The 22,810-nt window shown below is 30.9% G+C and overlaps 2 protein-coding genes across 2 annotated transcripts; one reads left to right on the top strand and one right to left on the bottom strand.

Annotated features, from left to right (window-relative positions):
- Window positions 1-3,149: 3,149 nt before the first annotated feature.
- Window positions 3,150-3,814, top strand: LOC129306346 (calvin cycle protein CP12-1, chloroplastic-like). The gene has a single exon (XM_054946894.1). It carries the CDS (start codon window positions 3,239-3,241, stop codon window positions 3,611-3,613), a length of 375 nt encoding a protein of 124 aa, XP_054802869.1. The 5' UTR covers window positions 3,150-3,238; the 3' UTR covers window positions 3,614-3,814.
- Window positions 3,815-7,332: 3,518 nt separating this feature from the next.
- LOC129306345 (bZIP transcription factor 53) lies at window positions 7,333-8,510 on the bottom strand. Its single transcript, XM_054946893.1, has one exon. The coding sequence runs from the start codon at window positions 8,008-8,010 to the stop codon at window positions 7,567-7,569; it is 444 nt and encodes a 147-aa protein (XP_054802868.1). The 5' UTR covers window positions 8,011-8,510; the 3' UTR covers window positions 7,333-7,566.
- Window positions 8,511-22,810: the final 14,300 nt, after the last annotated feature.

Genomic DNA, 22,810 nt, shown 5'->3' with positions numbered 1-22,810 from the left:
AATGACAATTAAGTCTTAAAGGATCAATTTTATTCAAAGTAAGTCTCAAGACATTCTGAAAGGCCAGTTAAATCCCTAGGTCCTTGAGTAGCATTTTAATATAATGAGAAATGACCAAAATACTCTTATTTAGCTGATGAAAATTTAAAGTTGCTCTTTCTCTACTCTTCCCTGCCCTGTTCGTCATCTCTTCCCTGTCTCATTACAAGCGAGTAAAGCTCTCTGTTGTCTCTTTCCCGGGCTGTCCAATAAAGCTGTCTGTCATCTCTATTCTAGTCCTATTTGATGTCTCTTCTCTGCCCTAAGTGATCAATGGCTTAGGTCATTAATTTGTAATCTATTTTGGTCATCAATCTTTGATGGGTGTGATGCATTTGCCTAGCTGAAGAGTCTGATCCTCATCAACATTCACCATTTTAATTATGTAGAAATTGCTTCTTCTTCAATTTTTTTCCCTGAGTATCTTAGCTGAAGGGGGACTATATAGTTTATACAAATGAGGACATACTCAAATGAATTTTAAATTTAAAGTTATACATTATACCCAATTAATTAAGTCTGCAACTTTGTAACTCTATAATTTGTTTTCACAATTTTATTCCCAACTTCTAACAGTGAAACATATTTGTAATGTTCAAGTCATACATTATACCCAATCAATCAAGTTGCCAAGCAACTTAGGTATCCATTTTTGCTTCTATCTCGAGACAAATTTGCCACTGCTTGTCAAAATTTTGAGTGAAATAACCATTGATTTCTTAAGAAAGTTATTATTGTAGGACAACACCCTAGTAATTTGTAATTTAGACACTAGATTTTATAACTTTCTTATGAATAATTTGCAACTTCTTTTCAAAATTTTGGGTGGAAAAACTATTGAATTCTTAAAGTTATTACTATAAGATAATGCTCAAATAATTTGCAATTGAGACATCAGATTTTATAACTTTCTTACAAATAATTTGCAACTCCTTCTCCAAATTTTGGATGGAAGAACCATTGAATTTTTGAACTTGCAAACCTACCAAATTATTTTAAGATATGGCTCCAATAATTTGCAACTGACATACCAAATTTTGCAATTTTATTACAAATAATTTGTAACTCCTTCTCAAAATTTTAGATGGAATAAATTTTAAATTCTTGAATTTACAAAGCTATCAAATTATTTTAGGATAACGCTCCAGTAATTTGCAATTGACATACCAAATTTTATAATTTTATTATGAATAATTTGTAATTCCTTCTCGAAATTTTAAGTGAAATAACTTTTGAATTCTTGAACTTACAAAACTACCAAATTATTTTAAGACATGACTCCAGTAATTTGCAACTAACATACTAAATTTTGCAACTTCCTTACGAATAATTTGCAACTCATTCTCAAAATTTTGGGTGGAATAACTTTTAAATTATTGAACTTGCAAAACTATCAAATTATTTTAGGATATAACTCCAGTAATTTGCAACTAACATATTAAATTTTGCAACTTTCTTACGAATAATTTACAACTCATTCTCAAAATTTTGGGTGGAATAACTTTTGAATTCTTAAACTTGCAAAGCTACCAAATTATTTTAGGACATGGCTCCCGGTAATTTGCAATTGACATACCAAATTTTGCAACTGCCTTATAAATAATTTGCAACCTCTGTTCGAAATTTTAAGACAACACACTTTTAGTGATTACAGAAGATATGAACTGTACATATAAGCTACATGTATTAATTCATCTAATGTATTTGCATATATTAATTGTCAACATACACAAAAACATGAACTTAGATTTATAAAATAGGAGTTGCTATGTACCAAAAAAATTCCATAATACTATCAATATATATGTACAAAAACTTATATATGTTAACCAAATATAACTTGATCTAAAACTACCCGTATATGTATATCACCCAAATCTAAGTTCATGTGGTAACCCATTTACAATAACATCAACTTGGATTTGGATTTCTACACCTCTTCCATGTATGACCTGCTTCATGACAATGAGAACAATGATAAACCTTCTTCTGTTGATATTGAGAACAAAATTTTTTTTTAAAACAACTATATTCCATCGTACCCAATAATATCAATCTACAATAAACAAAATAAAATATAATAATATATCACTTAAAAACAAGTTACTTTTGACATAAGTGATTTTTGCATTGGTAAAACAATGACAGCGTTCCATCTTAAGATATGGACACTCGATGATAAATTCTTATACTTTCAGTTGCAAAATGTTGAATCTTCATGCCAAATATTTAGAAACATAAAATAAAAAAAAATTTCATGTTTAGTTGTAATAAACCGTTCTATCTTTTCCCTTATGAGAGTCATTTTGCAAGAAATCAAATCTTAATAGAGTAAACTTTTTTGTTCAAATGCAGGGATTTGAAAAAAAAAGACACATCTGTCTAAATACACCAGCACAACTTCTTGAGCTTCCTTGAGTCAGTAATTAAGGCAACTCCATCTCTTCCAAGCACAACTCTGTTTTAGGAATGATATTTTTCAATATGCAGCCCCACCACTTATATGCAGCTCTCATTAATGGCGGGAAAGAGACAAATTGGGAGGGAAATGCTGAAGCTAATAAGTGTACATGTTATATTTAATCATATGAACATTTTCGTCATTTCTTTTGTAAGTCTGATTTGTGAAAAACAGTATGAAACTTAACTGGCTTTTCAAAGTATTTTAAGATTTACCTTAAATAAAATTAATTTTTTTGGACTTTATTATCATTTTTTCTTTTTTCTTTTAAGCCAAACAAGACTTCAGCAAGGTTAATGAAATTTTTATTTTCCAACGAGGCTAGGACCCACCCAATTCCTAACCCAGTTGAAGGTCAATCCAAACACACACTCAAACTCTTGCAAACACGTCACGATTTTTCTGATGTCCCATCCAGATCCAACGGCTGAAGTTGCGAGTGTCATGATCATTGATCTCACTGTCCGAGGGCCGTTCACTAGTCGTTGGGATAAAAAGAAAAAACAAGGAAAGACAGATTCTTTTTTCAATGTAAAATATCTCAAAGTGGTTTCGACGTGGAAGCTCAGCATTGGCTGACACCAGATAAGAAATAAGTGTACACAAATCTTCATCGGCCTCGCGTATATACCTTCGCACTCCCCAAACCCAATCCCGTAATCGAACTCATCTTATCCTGAGTAACAAGCCCGATCGGCGTGGATACGGAAGGTAACCGAGGAAGAAGAAAGCGAATAAATGGCAACCATAGCTGGTCTGAGCCTTTCGGGACCTGGGGTTTTGGTCAGGGCATCGGAGTCGCAAAAGGCCCATACAGTCAAGTTCCCGGCGATCATAGGCCAAAGATTCGGGTCGGGCCGGATGGTGGCAGTTCGGCCACTGCGTGCAGCGCCGGATCGTATATCGGAGAAGGTGGAAGAGAGCATAAAGAAGGCAGAGGAGACGTGCTCGGACAACCCGGCGAGCGGTGAGTGCGTGGCGGCGTGGGATGAAGTGGAGGAGCTAAGCGCGGCGGCCAGCCATGCCAGAGACCGTAAGAAGGAGGCGGATCCACTGGAGAACTACTGCCAGGACAACCCAGAGACGGACGAGTGCCGCACATATGATAACTGAGAGGGTTGATATCAAAACTTGTCAAAAATGTGTTTTTTACTCTTTAGCGTTCTATGTTACATGATATGAATGGTCTGGCATGTTTAAATAATTAATTTTGAACCAAGCGTGATCCACGAAGCAAACCACCTACTTGTCACCATTGATACAGAGGAAAAAGCCTTGTTTATTTACAAAAAGTAACGTACGAAGTTTATTTAATTGCGTTTCATGGATATGATTAATAGTTTGATGTCGTGATGTTCCTGCGCGCGTTGACTCTTGGGCATATACGTTTAGTGACTTAATTAGTGCATCTACGTCCTTGGGTGATTAATGCCTGGCCCCAATTCAAGTTTCGGCTTGTTGTGGCCTTATGGGTGCCCTCATTAGCCTGCTCTGTTATGGGATGAGGTAATCGGTTTAATATTCTATCGCCATTTCCAGTATCCACAATTAGATCGTGATGATCTCTTGATCGGGATAATCAATGATTGAAACGGTTTCCCTAATATAGCAATATGCACATATTGAAGATTTTCTTTTGCAACCTAATTTCATGTTGCTGAAATTCACGTTTTCACCATCTTAATAGAATGTAGTTTTTCTCCTTCACGAGGGACCAAACAAGGGGATTCTATGTCCTCTTATTTGTTTGTAATTTATATGAAAAAGCTGGCTCATGTGATTTAATTTAAAATTAATGAATGAGTACGGAAGCCAATTCATCTTCAGAAGGATGGTCTTCCCATTTCTCATCTATTTTTTCGTAAATGACATTTTCTTGTTCGCCAGAGCGAATTTACAACAAGTTGAGATTATTAATTCTTGTCTTGAGGGGTTTTTGCATTTCATCTAGGCATAAGATAAATTCTTTGAAAACCCAAATTTTCGTTTTAGAAAATGTAAATCATAACAAGTGTATGGAGATCAGCTCTTGCTTGAGTTTCTCTCGAACTATGGATTTAGCTAAGTATCTTAATGTTCTGTTGCTTCACGAAAGGGCAAATAAAACTACTTTTCAAGATAATTAAGGTGAAGAGTAGACTTGCCAAATGGCAACCTAGTTCTCTATCTCCCCCCCCCCCGGGGGTGTGCGCGTGCAAGTAGAACCGCCGTTGTGTCATTTGTTGCTTCGGCCATTTCAAGTAATTTCATGCAAACATGCTTGCTTCCTAGCTGTACATGTGATATCCTAGATAAGTGCAACCATGAGTTTCTTTAGGGCACTAATGGGGAATGCCCATGTATGCATTTAGTGGCATGGAATGAAGTTTGCCAACCTAAAAAATGTGGTGGACTTGGTCTAAACTGTGCAAGAAATCAAAACCACGCATTTCTTATGAAATTGGGTTGGGGGCTTTGCAAAAATGGTGATGACTTCTAGGTGAGGTTATGAGGAGTAAATATCATTGCAGGGATAACTTGATCCCAAAAAATTGATATGAAACACCCTGGTTCCAACGTCTGGCCTGGAATAAAATCTTCATGGGAGAAGGTGAAAGCCGGTATTGAGCTAATTAATAATGGCAAAAGTGTGCGTTGGCAGAGGGAAAAGGATGCGCTATTCTCTGTTAAATCAGCGTATAGCATATTATCAATGAATGAGCCGTAACAGGATCTTGTTTGGGATAAAATTTGGAGAGTTAAAGCTCCTCAACAATGCTGATCATTTATTTGGCTAGCTTACAAGAATAGATTGCTCACAAACGTTACTAGGAAGAGAGGTGTAGACTATGCATGGACAATGGGTGCTCAGTATGTCAGGAAGCATCGAAGAACATCATGCATGTGTTGCGTGATTGCCCAAGAACTAGATCGATGTGGAGGAAACTAATCACTGCATCTCTTTGGCACCGCTTCGTGAGTACACCGTTAAAGGATTGGATCACTCGTAATATCTTGCAAACGAGGATTGGAGGGTGTTGTTTATTGTGATATGTTGGGGATTGTGGAAAAGGCAAAACTTGTTTGTGTTTGAACAAATATAGACTGATCTTGATAAAGTTGTCATGTGTGTGAAGGTGATGGTCCAGAATCTAATGAAGCTAATCGTAAGTCGGGAGTTCATGTGACTTCAAGAGTTAACAGTAGTGAGAGGAATGAGGGGCCGAAGCCGCTTGGTAATGGGTGGACGAAGGTGAGTGTAGATGGTGCCTTCTCGACTGTCAATAATGTTGTAGCTAGTGGAGGGCTCTTACGAGATGCTTGTGACAGATTTATTTTGTGATTTCACAAGTCGTTTGGTTTGTCTGGACAACCTCTATGCTGAGATCTGGGCAATGCTTCTTGGACTCAAAATGGCGTGAGATACTGGTTTTAAAAAAAATTGTCTTGGAAACTAATTCTTGTGGCTTTGGAACACGTGATGGAGGAGCCTAATCTTAAGCATCATGATTTCAATTTAATATCGAAAGTCAGACAAAAATATTGGAAAGAGATTGGGTAGTTAAACTCATGCATGCTCACCACAAATTCAATAGGGTTGCCGATTGGCCGGCAAAGAATGGACTCACGACAAAACTCAGGTTTCATGCTATTCTTCAACCTTTGCTTAAGCTTCTAGAACATGTTAGAGAAGGATCAGCCTTGCGTGGCCACCATGAGCCTTGCATAGGTAGCTTTGACTACCTTTCTATTATTAAAAAGGTAGCTCTGGCCACCATGGATCCTCCATACCACCAAGTGAATGTGAGTAATAGCATGGGCTTCTTAAGCATTATTCCAGAATTTTGGTTTCTGAATGTGTGTATTCCAGGTTTCTGAATGTGTTAATTGAGATAGAATAATCTCTTCAATGATACTCAGATTCTTTAGAGGATTGGTCTCACGGTAATAAGCAGTGATCCTCACCTGAGCAACAAAAAAAAAATATAGTTTTTCTTTTTTGGGAATAGAAATGCTGGAATGTATCTATTTAAGCTTATCCGGATATGAACGCTTATCTCGCGCACGTTGCCATCTTTTTTTTAAAAAGAAAAAAAGGCTAAAAGGAGATAAAAGCAATGAGAATAGAAGATCCTACAACCTGGAAAACCTTTCTCAAAATGACGCAATATGCAAGAAAGAAAGATTTTAAATCACCTGAAATTAAAGTTTCTGTATACATGTGAATCTTTTCAAAAGTATCTTTTTTATTTTATAAATATAAAATTTTTTATTACTTTCTTAAAAGATAAATTTCGATGCCAAACTTCATATATTTAAATCCGAGAAAGAACTTTTCCCGACACCACCTCAGCGATCCCATTACCCGCGTTAACCTTCTTTCTTCCTTTCCTTAAGTCCCAAACTTCGTCCATGAGAAATTGGGACTTCCGGACTTGTGATAACAAGTGATAGCAAATCAGTACATAAATTTATTTTAAAATCATTCTTAGATAATAGTAAATAGGAGTAGTTGGAATCTTTTAAGAATATTCTCGCAAGAGCTAAGAAATTAGACTAAAATTTTTAAAATGAAGAGAAAAAAGAAAGTCTATGCATACGATCAAAGCTAATTGGAGGGTAGATTAGAGTAATCCGCCCTTATAATTATCTAATACAAAATGTCTTTGGTTTCAATAATCGAAAAGAATACAAATGCCGCCAATTTATGGTTTTTTTTTTTCAGCCAAAAGCAATCAAAAAGTCCGAAGTCACGACTTTTTATGATTACAGCGTATAATTTGGATAATAATCGTTTCAAACAGCGGCAGGAAATCTACAAATACCGAGATTAAACTAGACAAAACCATTACTTAGAAGACACAAACACAAAAGCACTTCATTCAATAATACAATCTACATAACCACGAACTGCTCAAGTCTGACAGAAACACCCACGTTATTTGAAAACAAACAATAAAGGATATTGGATACGCAACAGAGAAAACTAACAGACTCATTACACATAGTTTAACTGAACTAAAATCCACCATACCAGGAAGGACGGAGCAGGGGATGTGCCAATAATAAAAAAGGCTTGCATAACATCAATGCATTATCATGTCGACCGCGGACGCCATGATCGACTGCATTGGAAGGGGAAGCTGCCATGGGTTCAAGAGAGCATCCGGTATCTCAGGGATTTCAACAGAAAGCCCACAGACCTCTTCAGCAATCTCAAGGATCGAGTTGAGAAAACGCAATCGATCGGTCAGCTCCTTAGTCTGAGCCCTCAAGACATTGTTAACGGATTCGATCTCAGCGTATGCTTCCTCCTTGGCCTTTATGCTCTGAAACAGCTGACTGTTTTCATTTTTTAGTCGGCCGATTTCGCTTGCAAGATCTTCGAGTTGCTTTTGCTTCTTCATCCGGGATCGTCGTGCCGACTCACGGTTGGACAGCATCCTCTTTCTCTTTCTCTCATCAAAGTCGCTATATCGCGGGTCTACCCCTTCGGATCCCGAGCTTGCAGTGCGTTGAATCGAGGCCATCGTCTTATGACCCGGTAATGACAAATTTGATCGGATGATGGTTAAAAATGAAGGAAATAGGATTGACAATCTAATGGTTAGAGCACTATATAGATCAACCAGTTACATAGAAGTAATCGTTCATGAGAAAACATAGAACCAGTATAAAAACACAACCGAGAAGGAGTGCAGCAGACGAATTCGACGCATGGGGTTGGCAGAGATCATAGAAATTTCGAAAACATTGAGGTTATTCCTCTCAAACCACAAGTAAGACCAAATCAACTGCGGTTAGGAAGCCGGAAACCCTTGATCTCCAGGAGATCGGATTACAAAGACGCGAGTTTGGAAACTGACAGAAATCAAGAATCAAGGAAGATGAAGGCGAATAAGAGGAGCAAGACAGAAAGAGAGAGATGAAAAGACTTAGCTGTGGGAGACGATTTCCGTGTGTAGAAGGTGAGCCAGGTTAAAAAGCGCAGCCGGGAAGATGAATGAAAGGATAGGATGGTGAAGAGGATAAAAGAGGGGTAGTAGGTGAGCATTTTATACACAAACAAAACGTGCGAAACTCCCCCGGTTTCAGTTATCCAACGCTGATTTCAAAGACCGCGTCATAGCTGGCGTCCAGGCTAACGACAACTATTGAAATGGAACGGTATTACAGCACTTTCTTTGCACGAAGTTTGTGTCAGTTTACCCGACTTTTGTTATAAATTACAGTATTACAGCACTTTCTTTGCAGGGAAATTTGGGTCATGTTACTCGGGTTTTGTTGTAAATTTTTATACTTTTTTTTTATATTACAAGTTTTTATACTTTTATTTTTTATGTTTCATAAACTTAAAAAATTAAAAAATAAAAAATAAAGATTTAAAACATTAAAAGAGTATAAAAATTTACAGCAAAATTTAAATAAAATATAAAAGTTTAAAATTATATTTTCTCTTCTTTTTCTTACATTTTAGGTATTACTTGCATGTGGAAGAGAAATGGAAGATAAGATAATTAGAAAATAATGGTGAATCACATTCTTACAAAACAAAAGTAATTTAATCTATAAAATTAAAAATATAATTTATAACATTAATAGAATAAAAAATAATTGAAGATAAAATGATTAAAAAATGGGTGAATCACATTGCTAAAAAAATAAAAATAATTTAATTTATAGGATCGAGAATCATAATTTATAATATTTTTTAAGGATATAATAATTTTTATATTTATGGCATATAATAATAAATTTTATTATGTGTATTATAAAAAAATAATTTTTTCGACTCATTCTATTTTCATTTTTTTAAGTAATCAAATGATGTTTGGATATTAAAAATAAGTTGAAAACTTCTCTTTTTATTTTTTTATCGTTGCACTTTTACAAGTAACCTGAGCCCTGAGGTGAGGCCCTCGATGCGTGTTCATGGAAATGCGGATTGACAAAAAATTAAAACCTTTTCATATTTTTTTAATTAAAAAAATTTTTATACTATTCTCGTTTGTTTAAAAATATAAATTATTTTTTGATTGGTTGAGTGTTAAAAATATAAAGTATTTTTTATATTTTAAGGTATAATAATTTTATTTTTTTCTAAAAATACTCATAATAAATAAATTATTTTATATTTAATTTAAATTAAAATATCATATTAAATATGGGTAAATATGATAGAATGATATTAATTTAAAAATATTTAATTATTTTATTAGAATGAGATTTAATTAAAATTTTTTTATATTTTTAACAGATAAAATGATTTTTAATCTATGATTTTTGTGAATCTCTCCTGTTTTATGTTGTTTGATGTATGCATATTTGCCTATTGCATCTTCTCATATTTTTTAAATTCTCTCTCTAATTTTATTTATAAGTTAAAAATAAAATGTTTTAATATTTAATATTTTTATCAACATTTAATAAAGACAAAAAATAAATATAAAAAAATAATAATTAAAATATTTTATAAATAAAATTAAAATAAATACTATCTGTTATATAAATAGAATTAGAAGAGCATACCACAAAAATTTGGTCAATTTTGATCTCTTTTGTTAGCATGGGGCCTGCTCAAAGTTACAAGTCGTCAAAATTGATTAGAAATAAAACTTTGTACCACAAAAAAACTAGAAAAGAAATCATATGGTTTGCACGAATATAATATTTATTTTGACTTAATGTAAATTGATTTTAATTGGATAATAACAAATTATTTTAATATATGTTTTTAGATTTTATAATAGTCAGGTATAGAAAAATCCGTATCGGGGATATTCTATTAAAATGATATAAATAATTATTTAATTCTTTTATTTAAAAATATAAAATTTTTTTAGGGTGAGATATTTAAAAATATAAGGAATTTTTTCGTTTTGGATTTTTCAAGATATAATTAATAAGGTTTTTCCAAAAATTTTCTCAATTAAGAGTTGCAGTTAATAAAAAATTTTAATTGAAGCACATATTAGATGGTGTAACCCAATTAAAAATACATTATAATAATGAATGGAGGGAGTATGTCGTAAGTATAGAATTTTTTTGGTCAAAAACTATGTATCGAATTACAAACATTTATATTTATAAATGTTGGCTACATATTTTATAAATGATGATTAATTGCTTAATTACCAAATAGTTATTATTAACTAATTGATTGATTGATACTATAAATTGAAACGTGCCACTCACTTATCCATGACGGCATATAATACCATGTATAATTAATTTTTTATGAGTCAGAAAAAATAAAAATTATTTTTGCTGATCAAAGATAGAGTGAGAAGAAGACACCTTTAAAATATGAAAATGAGCCGTAATTATTATGAAGTGTGATAATTATGTTACAATTTTTGTGGTATTGTCAATGGAGGCTATTTCTTATATTTACTAACAAAAATTAATAATTACATTGGCTATCAAAAAATCGTGGCTACATTTTTTCAGGGAAAAAAATTGTTGGCAAGAAATGCATGTCTCGGCCAAGGTTTTCTTCTTCATAACTCAATGTGGGTCTTTAATGATATTATCCCCCGCTCCCTCGTATCATGAAAATACATTTTAAAAAATAAAGTCGAGAATATGGGTCGTGTTATGTGAATTGGTTCAAATAATCGATCATAAGGATCGAGTTAGGTTGAAAAAAAATTGATTTAAATAAAAATAAATTTTTTTTTGGCTGGATCATATAACTCGTGAATCATGTGGGTTAATCTTGATGGATTAGGGTTGGCCTGTTTAACCCGTATTACTATTAAAAAAATTTAAAAAAAAAGAAAAAGGGAGAAAATTTTGTGAATGTAAACCATATCAAGTATGATTGAATTAGTTGTATCAATTTATATATTTTATACAAATATTATGAAATAATATTTTGATATATTTAAAATGAATCATGAAGAAATATCAAATTAAAACTTATTATTTAAATATATTTTTAAAAAAATAAAAAAATAAATTTTAAAAATAAAAAAATGGGTTGGCGAGTTGGCCCATTTAGCCCACCAACCCTTAAAGGTTGGGTTGAGATTTTTTTAACTCATATAAAAACAGATTGAACCCAATTTAACGCATATTTCTCTCAACTTACATGAGTCAACTCATATGGATCACGTTGGCTCATATTTTTACCTCTACTCGAGAATGACAGAGTAAGTCTAAAAAAGATTAATTAATTCAACTTAAATTTTAATTAATTTTTGAATAACAATAAAGTTTAATGCGCTTTTCTACACGTATAATTTATAAAGAATATGATTTTAATATCCTTAGATTAAACATATGATTAAATTTTAAAAAGAAAATTGTAAATTTATCAATTTAAAGTTGTAGAATTAAAAGTCAAATTTGCAAATCTCTTAAACTATTAGGATAATGACTTTATTACTTTTCAACTTTAAACATTAACACATGCATTTTCTTTTAAAATTTAGAAAGTAAGTTGCAACTTTATCAATTTAAAATTGCAAAATGGGGAATTAGGCTTGAAAATTTGATTCCTTGAGCAGAATAATAACTTTTTTAACTCTAAATATTAACATTTAGATTCTTTTTTATAATTTAAAAAATAAGTTACAAATTCATTAATTGGAGATTTCAAATTTTGGAAGCCAAACTTGCAAGTTATATTTCTTCTTAAAATTGAGAAAATAAATTATAAATTCATCGTAACAAAGTTGTGAAATTTGTGAAATTGAAATACAAAGTTGAATATTCATGTATCTATTAAGATAATGTCACTTGAAAACCAAAAGACTTACTTGATATTCTAAAATTGTTTGAAACTTAAGTTAAATAATTAGTCTCGAAACTTAATTGTCACTCTCCCAGGTGTCATAAGAATATTACATTTATAAGTATGAATGCATGGAAGCAGATCCTTGCCTCATGTAACATCCCAATTTAAATTTTAATAATTAATTTAGGTTAATAGAAATAAAAAAATAATATTTAGATGTAAAAAAATTAGTAAGAGATGATTATTAAATCTAACTTAGGATATAATTCTAAAAAAAAATTAATTAAATAAAAAAATTAAAAAAATAATTAAAAAAATAAAAAAAATAAAAAATATATATTATTAAATTATTATTATAATAAAAAAAGGAAAAGGTTTGCAAAAAAAAAGAGGAAGAAAACGTGCGGCCGCCTCAATAGTAACAATAGTAAAATAATAATAATAAAGAAAGAGAGAAAGAAGAGAGAAAAAAGAATAAAAAAAATATGTGGGACCCACTGAATTTTTATAAAAACTCACCTGTTCCTTCATTTCTTCATTCCTTCTTTCGTGCGTGAGCTGAGGCAGAGAGAGAGCATCTGTGAGCCAAATTCACCGGTGCTGGGTTTCAAGGTAAGAGTTTTTAATAGGATATTTAGGGTGTGATTTTAAACTTTTTAAGACTAAGTAAGTGTTCTAAAATTTTTTCTTAGTCATCCTTCTTCTTTGGTTTCTGATTTTGTAGTGGTAAAAAATTTAAGATCTAGAAGAGGGATGAATTTATATTGAATAAATATGGTTTTTGAGGTTGTTAGTAGTATAATAAATATTCTAGAGTATAAATTTATTGGTGATCTTTGAATTTGTGACTTATGGATCAAATTCTAGACTAGATCTGAAAATATATGTTAATTTATTGAGGTTTAGATGATTATTTGGGATGAGAAATGAATTATTATGGTTATAGGATTATGATTCTAAGCTAGAGACTCAATTTTTAATTTTTGGGTATTTTAGGTACGAATTTATGAAATAAAAAGAAAATTTTGATAATAGAAATTAATTTAGAAGTTGATTTTTAGATTATTAATGTTTATTGATAATTAAAAGAGGAGTTAAAAATTTTACTTAATAGTATTAACTATAGATTTGTATTAAGATTGAGATTAGGAATTATGTTATATTTTTAATTCTATTATTAGAATTATTTTATTAGTTTCAAAAATTGAAACTAATATTTATAAATAATATGTTATTTGTAGATTGTATTACTGGTGAAGATTGTGGTGAGAGAGAAATTTTAAGGAATAATTTATTGAAAAAGCTACAAGGTAACCATGCTTTTAATTTGTGATTAGTGTTACTTCATGTTAATTGGGTGATTATTGAGAAAATTATGAATTTTGTAATATTGTATAATTGTGCAATATTATTATGAATTTGTTTAATTATTATGGGAGGTGTTGGGAGACTTGCTATTATTGTTGTATTTATGTGCCACGTGGTACGCCCCTATTGGAGCTCAATAGGTGGCTTGTAAGGGCTCGGGCTAATCTACCTTTGGCCGGGTAATTTAGCACCGAGTGAGGGCTACGGCTCGAGGTTAATGGAGGGATATAAGGATGGTTGTTTGTGTGTATTGTAATATTTCTTATATTTGTTGGAATTATATTATTTTTAATTTTCACTTAATAAGTACACATTTAACTGTTTGTATACACTATCATAAATTGGCTTGGTTACTGGGACTTTTGAGTCTCATTATGTGGTTAACAATTTTCAGGAGAAGAGCCACGAGTGACACGTGGAGGAGTCCCAGAGGCTTAGTGGTATAGATCCACTGTCTCTTTTGGGTATTTAATTTATGATTTATAATGTGTTATATTGCCAATATTAGGGCTTTTTGTTTATTGTCAATTATATGAATATATAAATGTAATCATGCCTTTCAAACTATTTCTATTTTTGGTACAATTTGGATGACTGTAATTTTAATATTTGGTTACTTTGAATTGGTTAAAATGGCATGATTATAAGGCCAAATAACTGGCTTGTGTTGAAAATTGACTAAATTGCTTATTTTACTTGTTGGGAGTATAAGGATGGATAAATGTGATTTAGTTTACTTGTTGGGAGTATAAGGATGGACAAATGTGATTTAGCCTAATGGCATGTGGGAGGTAAAAATTTATCTGAAATGTTATAGTGTGTGAGTTGAAGCCAATTATAAAATATTTTATATCGAAATTATTGATATAAAAATGTGTTGGGTGGCTGTAACCCAACTATGGTTGAGTTAAATTATTTAAAAAAAAAATTTTGGTGTGTTACACCTCACCCCTCTCTACCCTTTTATTTTCGCCATCCCAGCCCCCCCATTAGATGAGGAATGAACTATCTAGATTTAATTATTTTATGAAATAGTTTATAGCTGTTAAGCTTTGACCTGCATAATTTATAACTGCAAACGAATAAATAAATTTTTTTAATAACAATATACATATGTGAACTATGCATTGTTAAAATATTTATTTTTATAAGATATTACAATAATTATTTTATAAAACAGTTAAATCCCAACTATTCATCTGATTATACAAAAATGGGAATGAGATGAGGAGAGGAAAAGGACAAAGGAGGTGAGAAGGGATCCAGATCAATGAGACCATGGATGTATTGATCATCATTGTAAATGCATCAATACAACTATCAAGGATTAGGTTTAGAAAATAAGGATTATCTCTTCACAATATAGTAAATCAGGATTTAAATTTTCACTAAAAGATGTGCTTATATTTAATGTTGATTATACTTAAAAATTTATAGCTTGCTGTATCTTCATATCATTGGTAAAAGTTTATTTTAAAAACTTCGTTTATTGCATAAAAATGTATGCTTTAATATTTAATATAAGTTAGGCAATTAAATAGTGCGATTCCTTCTACACTCTTCATGTTTTATTATGAAATAGCGTGATCCTTGAATGTTGCACGAGTATGAATTAAATAGCCGCGTGACTCGAGATTCAACGAGAGAAATAATAAAAAGTAATGGAGTAGAACAAGTGAATTTACATGATGTTCGAATGTTTAACTATTGTAATAACCAAGCCTAGGATTAACGCCTGCGTATTGCACGGACATGGAATGAAAAACATTGAGGGAAAAATGGCAATTGTAATATAATACCAGTACAAACTTTAAGAAAACTTAAATCTCGTTTGGTGCACGAGAATTTTGGCACTAGAATTGAAAATGAAATTCAACAAATGGTTAATTTGATATGTTAGAATTCAATCTCACATGGAACTCCATTGCACCAAAATTGATGCAATTAACTTCTAGCACAAAAGTTCAAATTTCTAATTCTATATTCATTTTTTTTCATTTTTTATCCTTTCGTCTCTCCTCTCGTTCAATCCTCTCAACCTTCTTAACGTTGGTAACCTCAACAACCAGTGCCAATGACCTCCAACAACTAGTGCTGGCAATCTGTAGAACCAAAACATTCCAGCAATGACCTTCAGGAGCTATCAATCATCTCAAATGCTGATGAACTTATCACCTACTTTCAGTGACTTTCTCAGTGATGATGACGAACCAAATCCGTAAATGGTGAGGATGAACCAAATCGAGAAGGTGGATGAGAAGACAACCTTCTATCAACTTTCGACAGCAACAATGACATGAAACACCATTGTTGGTTACCAGAGATGCTATGGAGGGAGGTGAAGGCTACAGCAGAGATGCATTGGAAGGTGGATCATTCTCCCTCAATCTCTAGTCAAAAGGTGATGGCAGATAGCACGTTCAATCTCCCAACCGCCTCTTTCTCATATTTGGTTCAAACCATGAAAGTTATAAAATCTTGATTTTTGCTGGATAGAAATGAAGAAAGAATGGAAATGGATTTTTGCTAATTTATTGAATCATAATCAACCGTGCTTTTGTTTCAATGTGCTAGTTATGTAATTACATGAGAATGATTCTAGGTTGGAAATAAAAAATGATCTAGACTTGTGTTTTTTTTTTTTTATGGCAATTGTAAGTTCAAGCCATGGTTGATGGTGAACCGGGGTGAGCAATTTCCTTTAGGAATGAGGGCATTTTAGTTTTTTTACATTTTAAATATTAATATTTAATAGAAATAATCTCTTAATTTTATGGACATACCAAACATGTTTTAAAACCTCATATTTATTTCTAATTTCATATTCATTTTCATCTCTATTTCCACTTTCATGTTCATCAAAATTATTTTTAATATACCAAATGAGATATGAGGGATTAGGGTATTGCAATTTGATGAGTAAAACAACACAAACTCGAATGCACTACATGAAGTTGGAAAGGCGAACAAAAAGATATATTTCAATTGTATTTGACCATCTTTACTAATTTATCTATACTTAAAAAAGTTAAAATCTGTCAATTGAACACCAATTCCTTGGTGTAACTTTAGTGCATTGGGGTTAACGCTGTGTTATTCAATTTTGTAATCACACTGTAACTTTCTAGGTAAATAAATAAATTATTTTTTAAACTTTACATTTAATAGTATTATAAATTTTAAACTTGTTTAGTGTATAAATTATTTTATTAATTTTTGATAGCAATAAAATTTAACCGTTAATAAAAATTAATTTTAATCATTAATTGACTATAAAGTAATAAAAAAATATTAAAAATTATAAAAAATGACTAGAAAATTTCGATCCCTTTCTATAATTTTTTAATTCCTCCATTGTAATTTACATAAGATTGTGTAGAATAGTCATCATACATCAGCATATCTGAAATCTAAACATAAACCATTTTTTTAAAAAGTCGTTTGCTCCAAATAAAGTTGTAGCTTCGCAACAGCAACATGATACATATTTAGAGATCAATCGCGTTAATTAAGATATAAAGTTATCCTCCCAGGTAAATTGCATAATACAAGCTTTACACATTGACTAACAATATAATCCTCTTGGCACTCCAGATGTTGCTCGCTTGCTTGCTATTTCAGCAGTTTTTGCACTTAAATCTCTCTCAAAGATCCTAAATTCTAGTTCCTCGAGCCTAGATTGCAGCTCAAGTTTAAGTCCTGAATTTTCTTTCGCCACATCCTGAAATGCTCACAACAATCAACCCACTAATTAAACCTTACTACTATGATAATTAAAATTAATGTCCCTAGTTAGTCATTACTTTGGTAGAGTATGTTTAATCATGATTATCAAAAATCAAGAGAAAATAAAAACTCTTTGAAAACAAGATCCGGAAAAATAATTTTCTAAAGCCATTAAGCTCAAGAATGCACAGCATTAAAATTATCAGCAAATGAAAGCAAGATATAACTTATTGGTGGGGATTATACCACAATGTAGGGTGTCGCGCCCGAATGTGATCTCCCCGAAAAAGAAAGTCGATAAATGTAGGAGTCGCCACCAAAATTTAAAAGGATAATTTCGAAAACCTTTTAAAAAATAAAATGGTCTCTAATAACTAGAATAGGGTTCGGGAGTCGGTTGTGCATGGAAAAGGTATTAGGCACCCCACAACACCCGTTCATAAGAACGATTACCCTAAGTTAATTATGTAAAATTAATTGATCTTTTAATAATATCTTAGTTATCCTTTATTGTACATGAAAAATAAAGATAAAAAAATAAATTATTTATTTACATGGAAGGACTTGACCTAGGATCAAAGCCTAGGGCCTACGTACCCTGTGATGAAAATTAAAATCCACGTAGTTTGAAATATTATTATTTAGGTCTTCTTTTAATTTTTTTAAATTTATTTTATGAAGAGAAGATTATTTTGTGTTATATAATTATATTTATTTTTAAATAAAAAAAGACATAAGGATGTACCTTTGGATAAAAGAAAAATAGCCAGTATTGAAACTTGCGATGATTTAGTATCACTCACAGTTCGCTGGTTGACACTCTAAGCGCACACGACGATTTAATATCGCTCATGGCAAACCCAAAAAAACTTTCAAAGTGAATAAATTAATTTTGAAACTTTAAATATAAAATTAGATACTTGCGATGACTTAATGTCATTCATGGTATCTCATTTGATACTTTTAGGAATCCACAGTAATTTAGTATCACTCATGGGATAATGTAAAATATGCTAAAATTTTCATTATTTTATTATTTTATTAATAATATATGAGAGAGAAAAATTTAACAAATATTGAAATCTGCGGTGATTTAGTATCACTCGCAATCCATTAGTCGATGCTTCTATGTGTATATGATAATTTAGTATTACTCATGACAAACCTTAAAGAATCTTCAAAGTGAATTTTTTTTATAGAATAATTTAATTTTAAAATTTTAAATATAAAATTTGATATCTACGATGACTTAGTATCATTCATGGTATCTTATTTAAGACTTTTAGGTATCCACGGTAACTTATTATCACCCATGACATAACCTAAAATATGTCTATAAATTTTACTATTTTTTAAAATAATATACAAAGAGAATTTTTTTTAATTAATAATTATGGTGATTTAATATCACTCAAGCATATCAATCAATTGAAATTCAAAATCAACAGGAAGTGTGAAAAACCAGAATCCCATGGCTAAGTAACATTAACAACGTTGATTGAGATTATCCACCAATCACACACTTTTTGGGATAAACATCATGTCACATATAAAGGGAAAAAAATTAATGTAAATGCATTCACAACAAATAAATAAATAAATGAGGGTGCAAACAAGGAAGCACGTTTTTAGATTGATATCCCTGATATAATAATCCAACTATTGTAAGGATGATTTCTGAAGATGATGGGATCACAAATTCTCGACCATATTTTTGTGACGTTACACAAGACGGAGAAAAAACAAGAAAGAGGATTACAATAGGCAGATCACATACAAATGATCTAAATCCCCTTCCTAATCACTTAATCAGACTTAAGCATTGTAAGAGTAAAATAAAGAATAGAAGAAAAGTTATCTACCTTTACACCTTCAAAATATTATTTTCACCTGGCTTTCTATCCTTCTAAATTTTTCTGTGATTTGTTGCGTCCTCCCCCCTTCTCCTTTGCAACTGTCTCTTTTATAGATATGAACTAGAGTTCTCTCACTTAATGATAGAATCAAAACAAAAAAGGCAATTTTTATTTTTGCTCTTTTTCATTATTTTAGGTTTTTGATTTTCCTTAATTAATTAAAAGCAAATCTCAATCAAGGCATAATTTTCTCAAATCAGATTTCAAATATTCTAAATTTCTTTTTTTAAAAAAGTCAACTTTAATGGAAACATAATTAAGAGGATTTGGGGTAAAAAAATATTATTGTTATTATTATCACAAAACCCCCCTTTTTTATTCCTTTATTTTATTTATTGTGTTGTTATTAATTTTTAATTTACACTTGAAAACCCGGGCAAAATACAATGTTTACATAGGGACTAATTGGTCATTTCATAGAATATAAGCATTCACCTCACACTTGACTTCCGAACTTAACAACTCAACCAAACAATTTTTGGAAATCAATTGGTGTATTTTAGACAATAAATTAATTATGAACATGATAATATTAACAAAAGGCTAGACATCCACATTCAATACAATAATTAATCCACAATTATATCACTAGTCTAAACACAAATTCTTATGAGCTTCACAACACACACACACCCCACTAGTATAAACACAAATTCTTATGAGCTTCACACATACACCCACACACCTACCCCCATACACTCACACCCACATCCACCCCACTAGTCTAAACACATTCTTACGAGCCATACACGTGCGCGCGTGCACACTCTCTCTCTAACGAACTAACTAACTAATTATATGGCCTTGAACTAATTGCACACACTAACTATATGGCCTTGAGCTGACCGCATGCACACACTCTCTCTAACTAACTAACTATATGGCCTTGAGCTAACCGCACACGCGCACGCACACACACTAACTATACGGCCTTGAGCTGACCGCACACATACACGCATAAAGATAAAAGAGGCTATATAAGGATCGAAAGCATCACCTATAAATATTAATCACAAGGTACATCTCAGTAATCGATGAATCCTAATTTCTAACATATACAAGCATAAACATTAAGGGCAAGTAAAGTAGGTAAATTATAATATTAAATCATAACAAAACATTCAAGTATGCATGATCAATTAATTTCTCCTTATCTTTTACTTATTCTTTCTAACCGAGTCTATGAGCTACAACTCATAACAGGACCGATTCATGTGATCTTACTAGCCCATGCTCTTTAATATTAGAGGGGTAATCCGGCCAAAAATTACCGCTCCCTAATTTGGACCATGGACTCCCTTGCCAATTGAATTCTGGCAAGGTGTTATAATTATTGCCAATAACATATACTTACTTTCAAAGTGAGTATTATTGATTAAGTCAGAACCACACCAAACTCTTGTTGGAGTCAGTGTCTCAGCTATCCAATGTTGAGAGCTACCCAAATGTTGTCCATGTCACATGGACTTACAATATAATAATCTTCCAATTAGGGTGAACTTCCACCCATTTCAATTCTCAATTATGCCATGGTGTATCATAATTTCAATTATGCACCACAATGCAATTTCACATGCCAGGAAAATTATAATTTTTAATCTACATGCTTAATTTTATCTATATATGCATACTTCACGATTCATATTCAAATAGTTTTCAATCATTTTCATAATTTACAATAAAGCATAACGTACTTGTTTCACCCACATTATTCAACAAATTAATTTATAGCCACTTTATACATTTTTTAAAAATATCAAAATTGCATCTACATTCATTTCATAATTTTTACAACACCAAAAATATTTAAAAGATGCATATGAGAAAATTTAGGCTCCTAATTACCTTCACTTCTTGAGTTACTCAAAAGGAGAACTCATGAATTCAATACGATTCCAAGCTCTCAAATGCTTCAAGAGCCTAAAAGAAATTAATCTACAATAAGATAACCCAAAATCATCAACCCTTAGTTAAATCACCATTTTCCGAGCTAACAATTTTCATAAAAATCCCAAAATTTAATTTAGTAGATATTCTTATTATCTAATAGTTCTATTAAATTTATTAGATTTTAATGAGTTAAACTAAATCCATTAATCACTAACATAATATAATCCTCACATTACTCATTTTCAAGATTTGCTTAAATCAACAAAAATTTGGATAAAATATCCACATAATTCATACCTACTGTCCTAGTAACAAAAATATACTCCTAACAACTCTAATTTATCCATCAATGATAGCCAAAACTTCCTCCATTATCAAAACAACCAAAAATTCAAAATAATAGAAAATTTTAAATATTTCACTGTCAAGAATTTTAAAATAAAATAGAAAAATATACTTAAAAAATATTTAAAAAATTTATTTAATCTTAAAAAACTTAAAGTGATACCTAAAATATTTTATAATGGAGCTTAGTTTTCAAAACCACTCCCTCTCGCCCATGCGCCATGCTCTGTTTCTTCTTGACTTCCCTGGACGCCGGAAATGGCGTTTGAGGGGAAGGAAATGATGCCACCTGATGGCTACTGTATTTAGGTCAAAGCACATGTGTCCCACACGACACATGATAAAAAAAAAAATAAAAAATAAAAAAAATCGGACTCTCTCTCTCTCTCTCTCTCTCTCTATTTTTTTATGTATTTATAAACTCTTTCAATTAAAAAATATAAAATTTTTTAATTAAATTTTATTTTTAATAAATTAATTATTTATTTTTAAACTAATCTTATTTTTTATATTTATTTTTATTAAATATTTTATAATAAATATAAAGTCATTTATTAATAGGGGTACTTTTAAAAAAAGTCAATAATTACATCTCGAAAGATTAAAAATGTATTATATTTTTTTAACATCCAACTCCTCAAAAAATTTCTTACATTTTTTAACGAAAAGATCATGTATTTTGCTTGTAAGACTTTACCTCATTTATTTTCTTTTCTTTATCTTTCTTTTAAATTCTAACCAATATGTATATTTATTAGACTCTCTCAAAAAATTTAAAGGATTAAGTTAAGTTGAGATATTTTGCTTAAATAAAATTTTCATAATATATAAATAGTTTAATCCCTTAAGTGAGAAGCAATTTGTATAATTTATTTAATCTCATTCAAGTTTTACTATTTTTTTATTTTTTTAAATATCATGACTCCATACTATATTGTTAAAATTAACTTTTCTGGGATAAATTTTTATTTCCTCATATAATTATTTGCTAAATTTCAATTATCATAAAATAATCACATTAAATTCAACAATATTAATAAATATGTACTATTTTCAATTTTGTACTTTTTCATAAAATAATAATTAGATGCTTTAAGAAATAATTATAATCAATTTATCTTGATAAGGATTTTTTTCAATTTTATATTATATTTCATTAAATCATAATCCTATGTGCCTTTATACTTTGGACAACATAAATTCAATTACTCTAACCCTCAGTTTAACTAATAAATGATATTCTAATGTCATTTAAATTCTGGGTGTAAAAATTAGGATGTTCCACATCCTCAAGTCTAAGGTGAAGATCAGAACAAATTGATACAGAAGATTTAACTTTAATGT

This window comes from Prosopis cineraria, unplaced genomic scaffold, assembly GCF_029017545.1.
Source record: "Prosopis cineraria cultivar Desert tree isolate PC_DT_omini unplaced genomic scaffold, ASM2901754v1 PC3, whole genome shotgun sequence".
Lineage (NCBI taxonomy): Eukaryota > Viridiplantae > Streptophyta > Magnoliopsida > Fabales > Fabaceae > Prosopis > Prosopis cineraria.
This window is presented reverse-complemented; position numbering and strand designations above follow the sequence as displayed.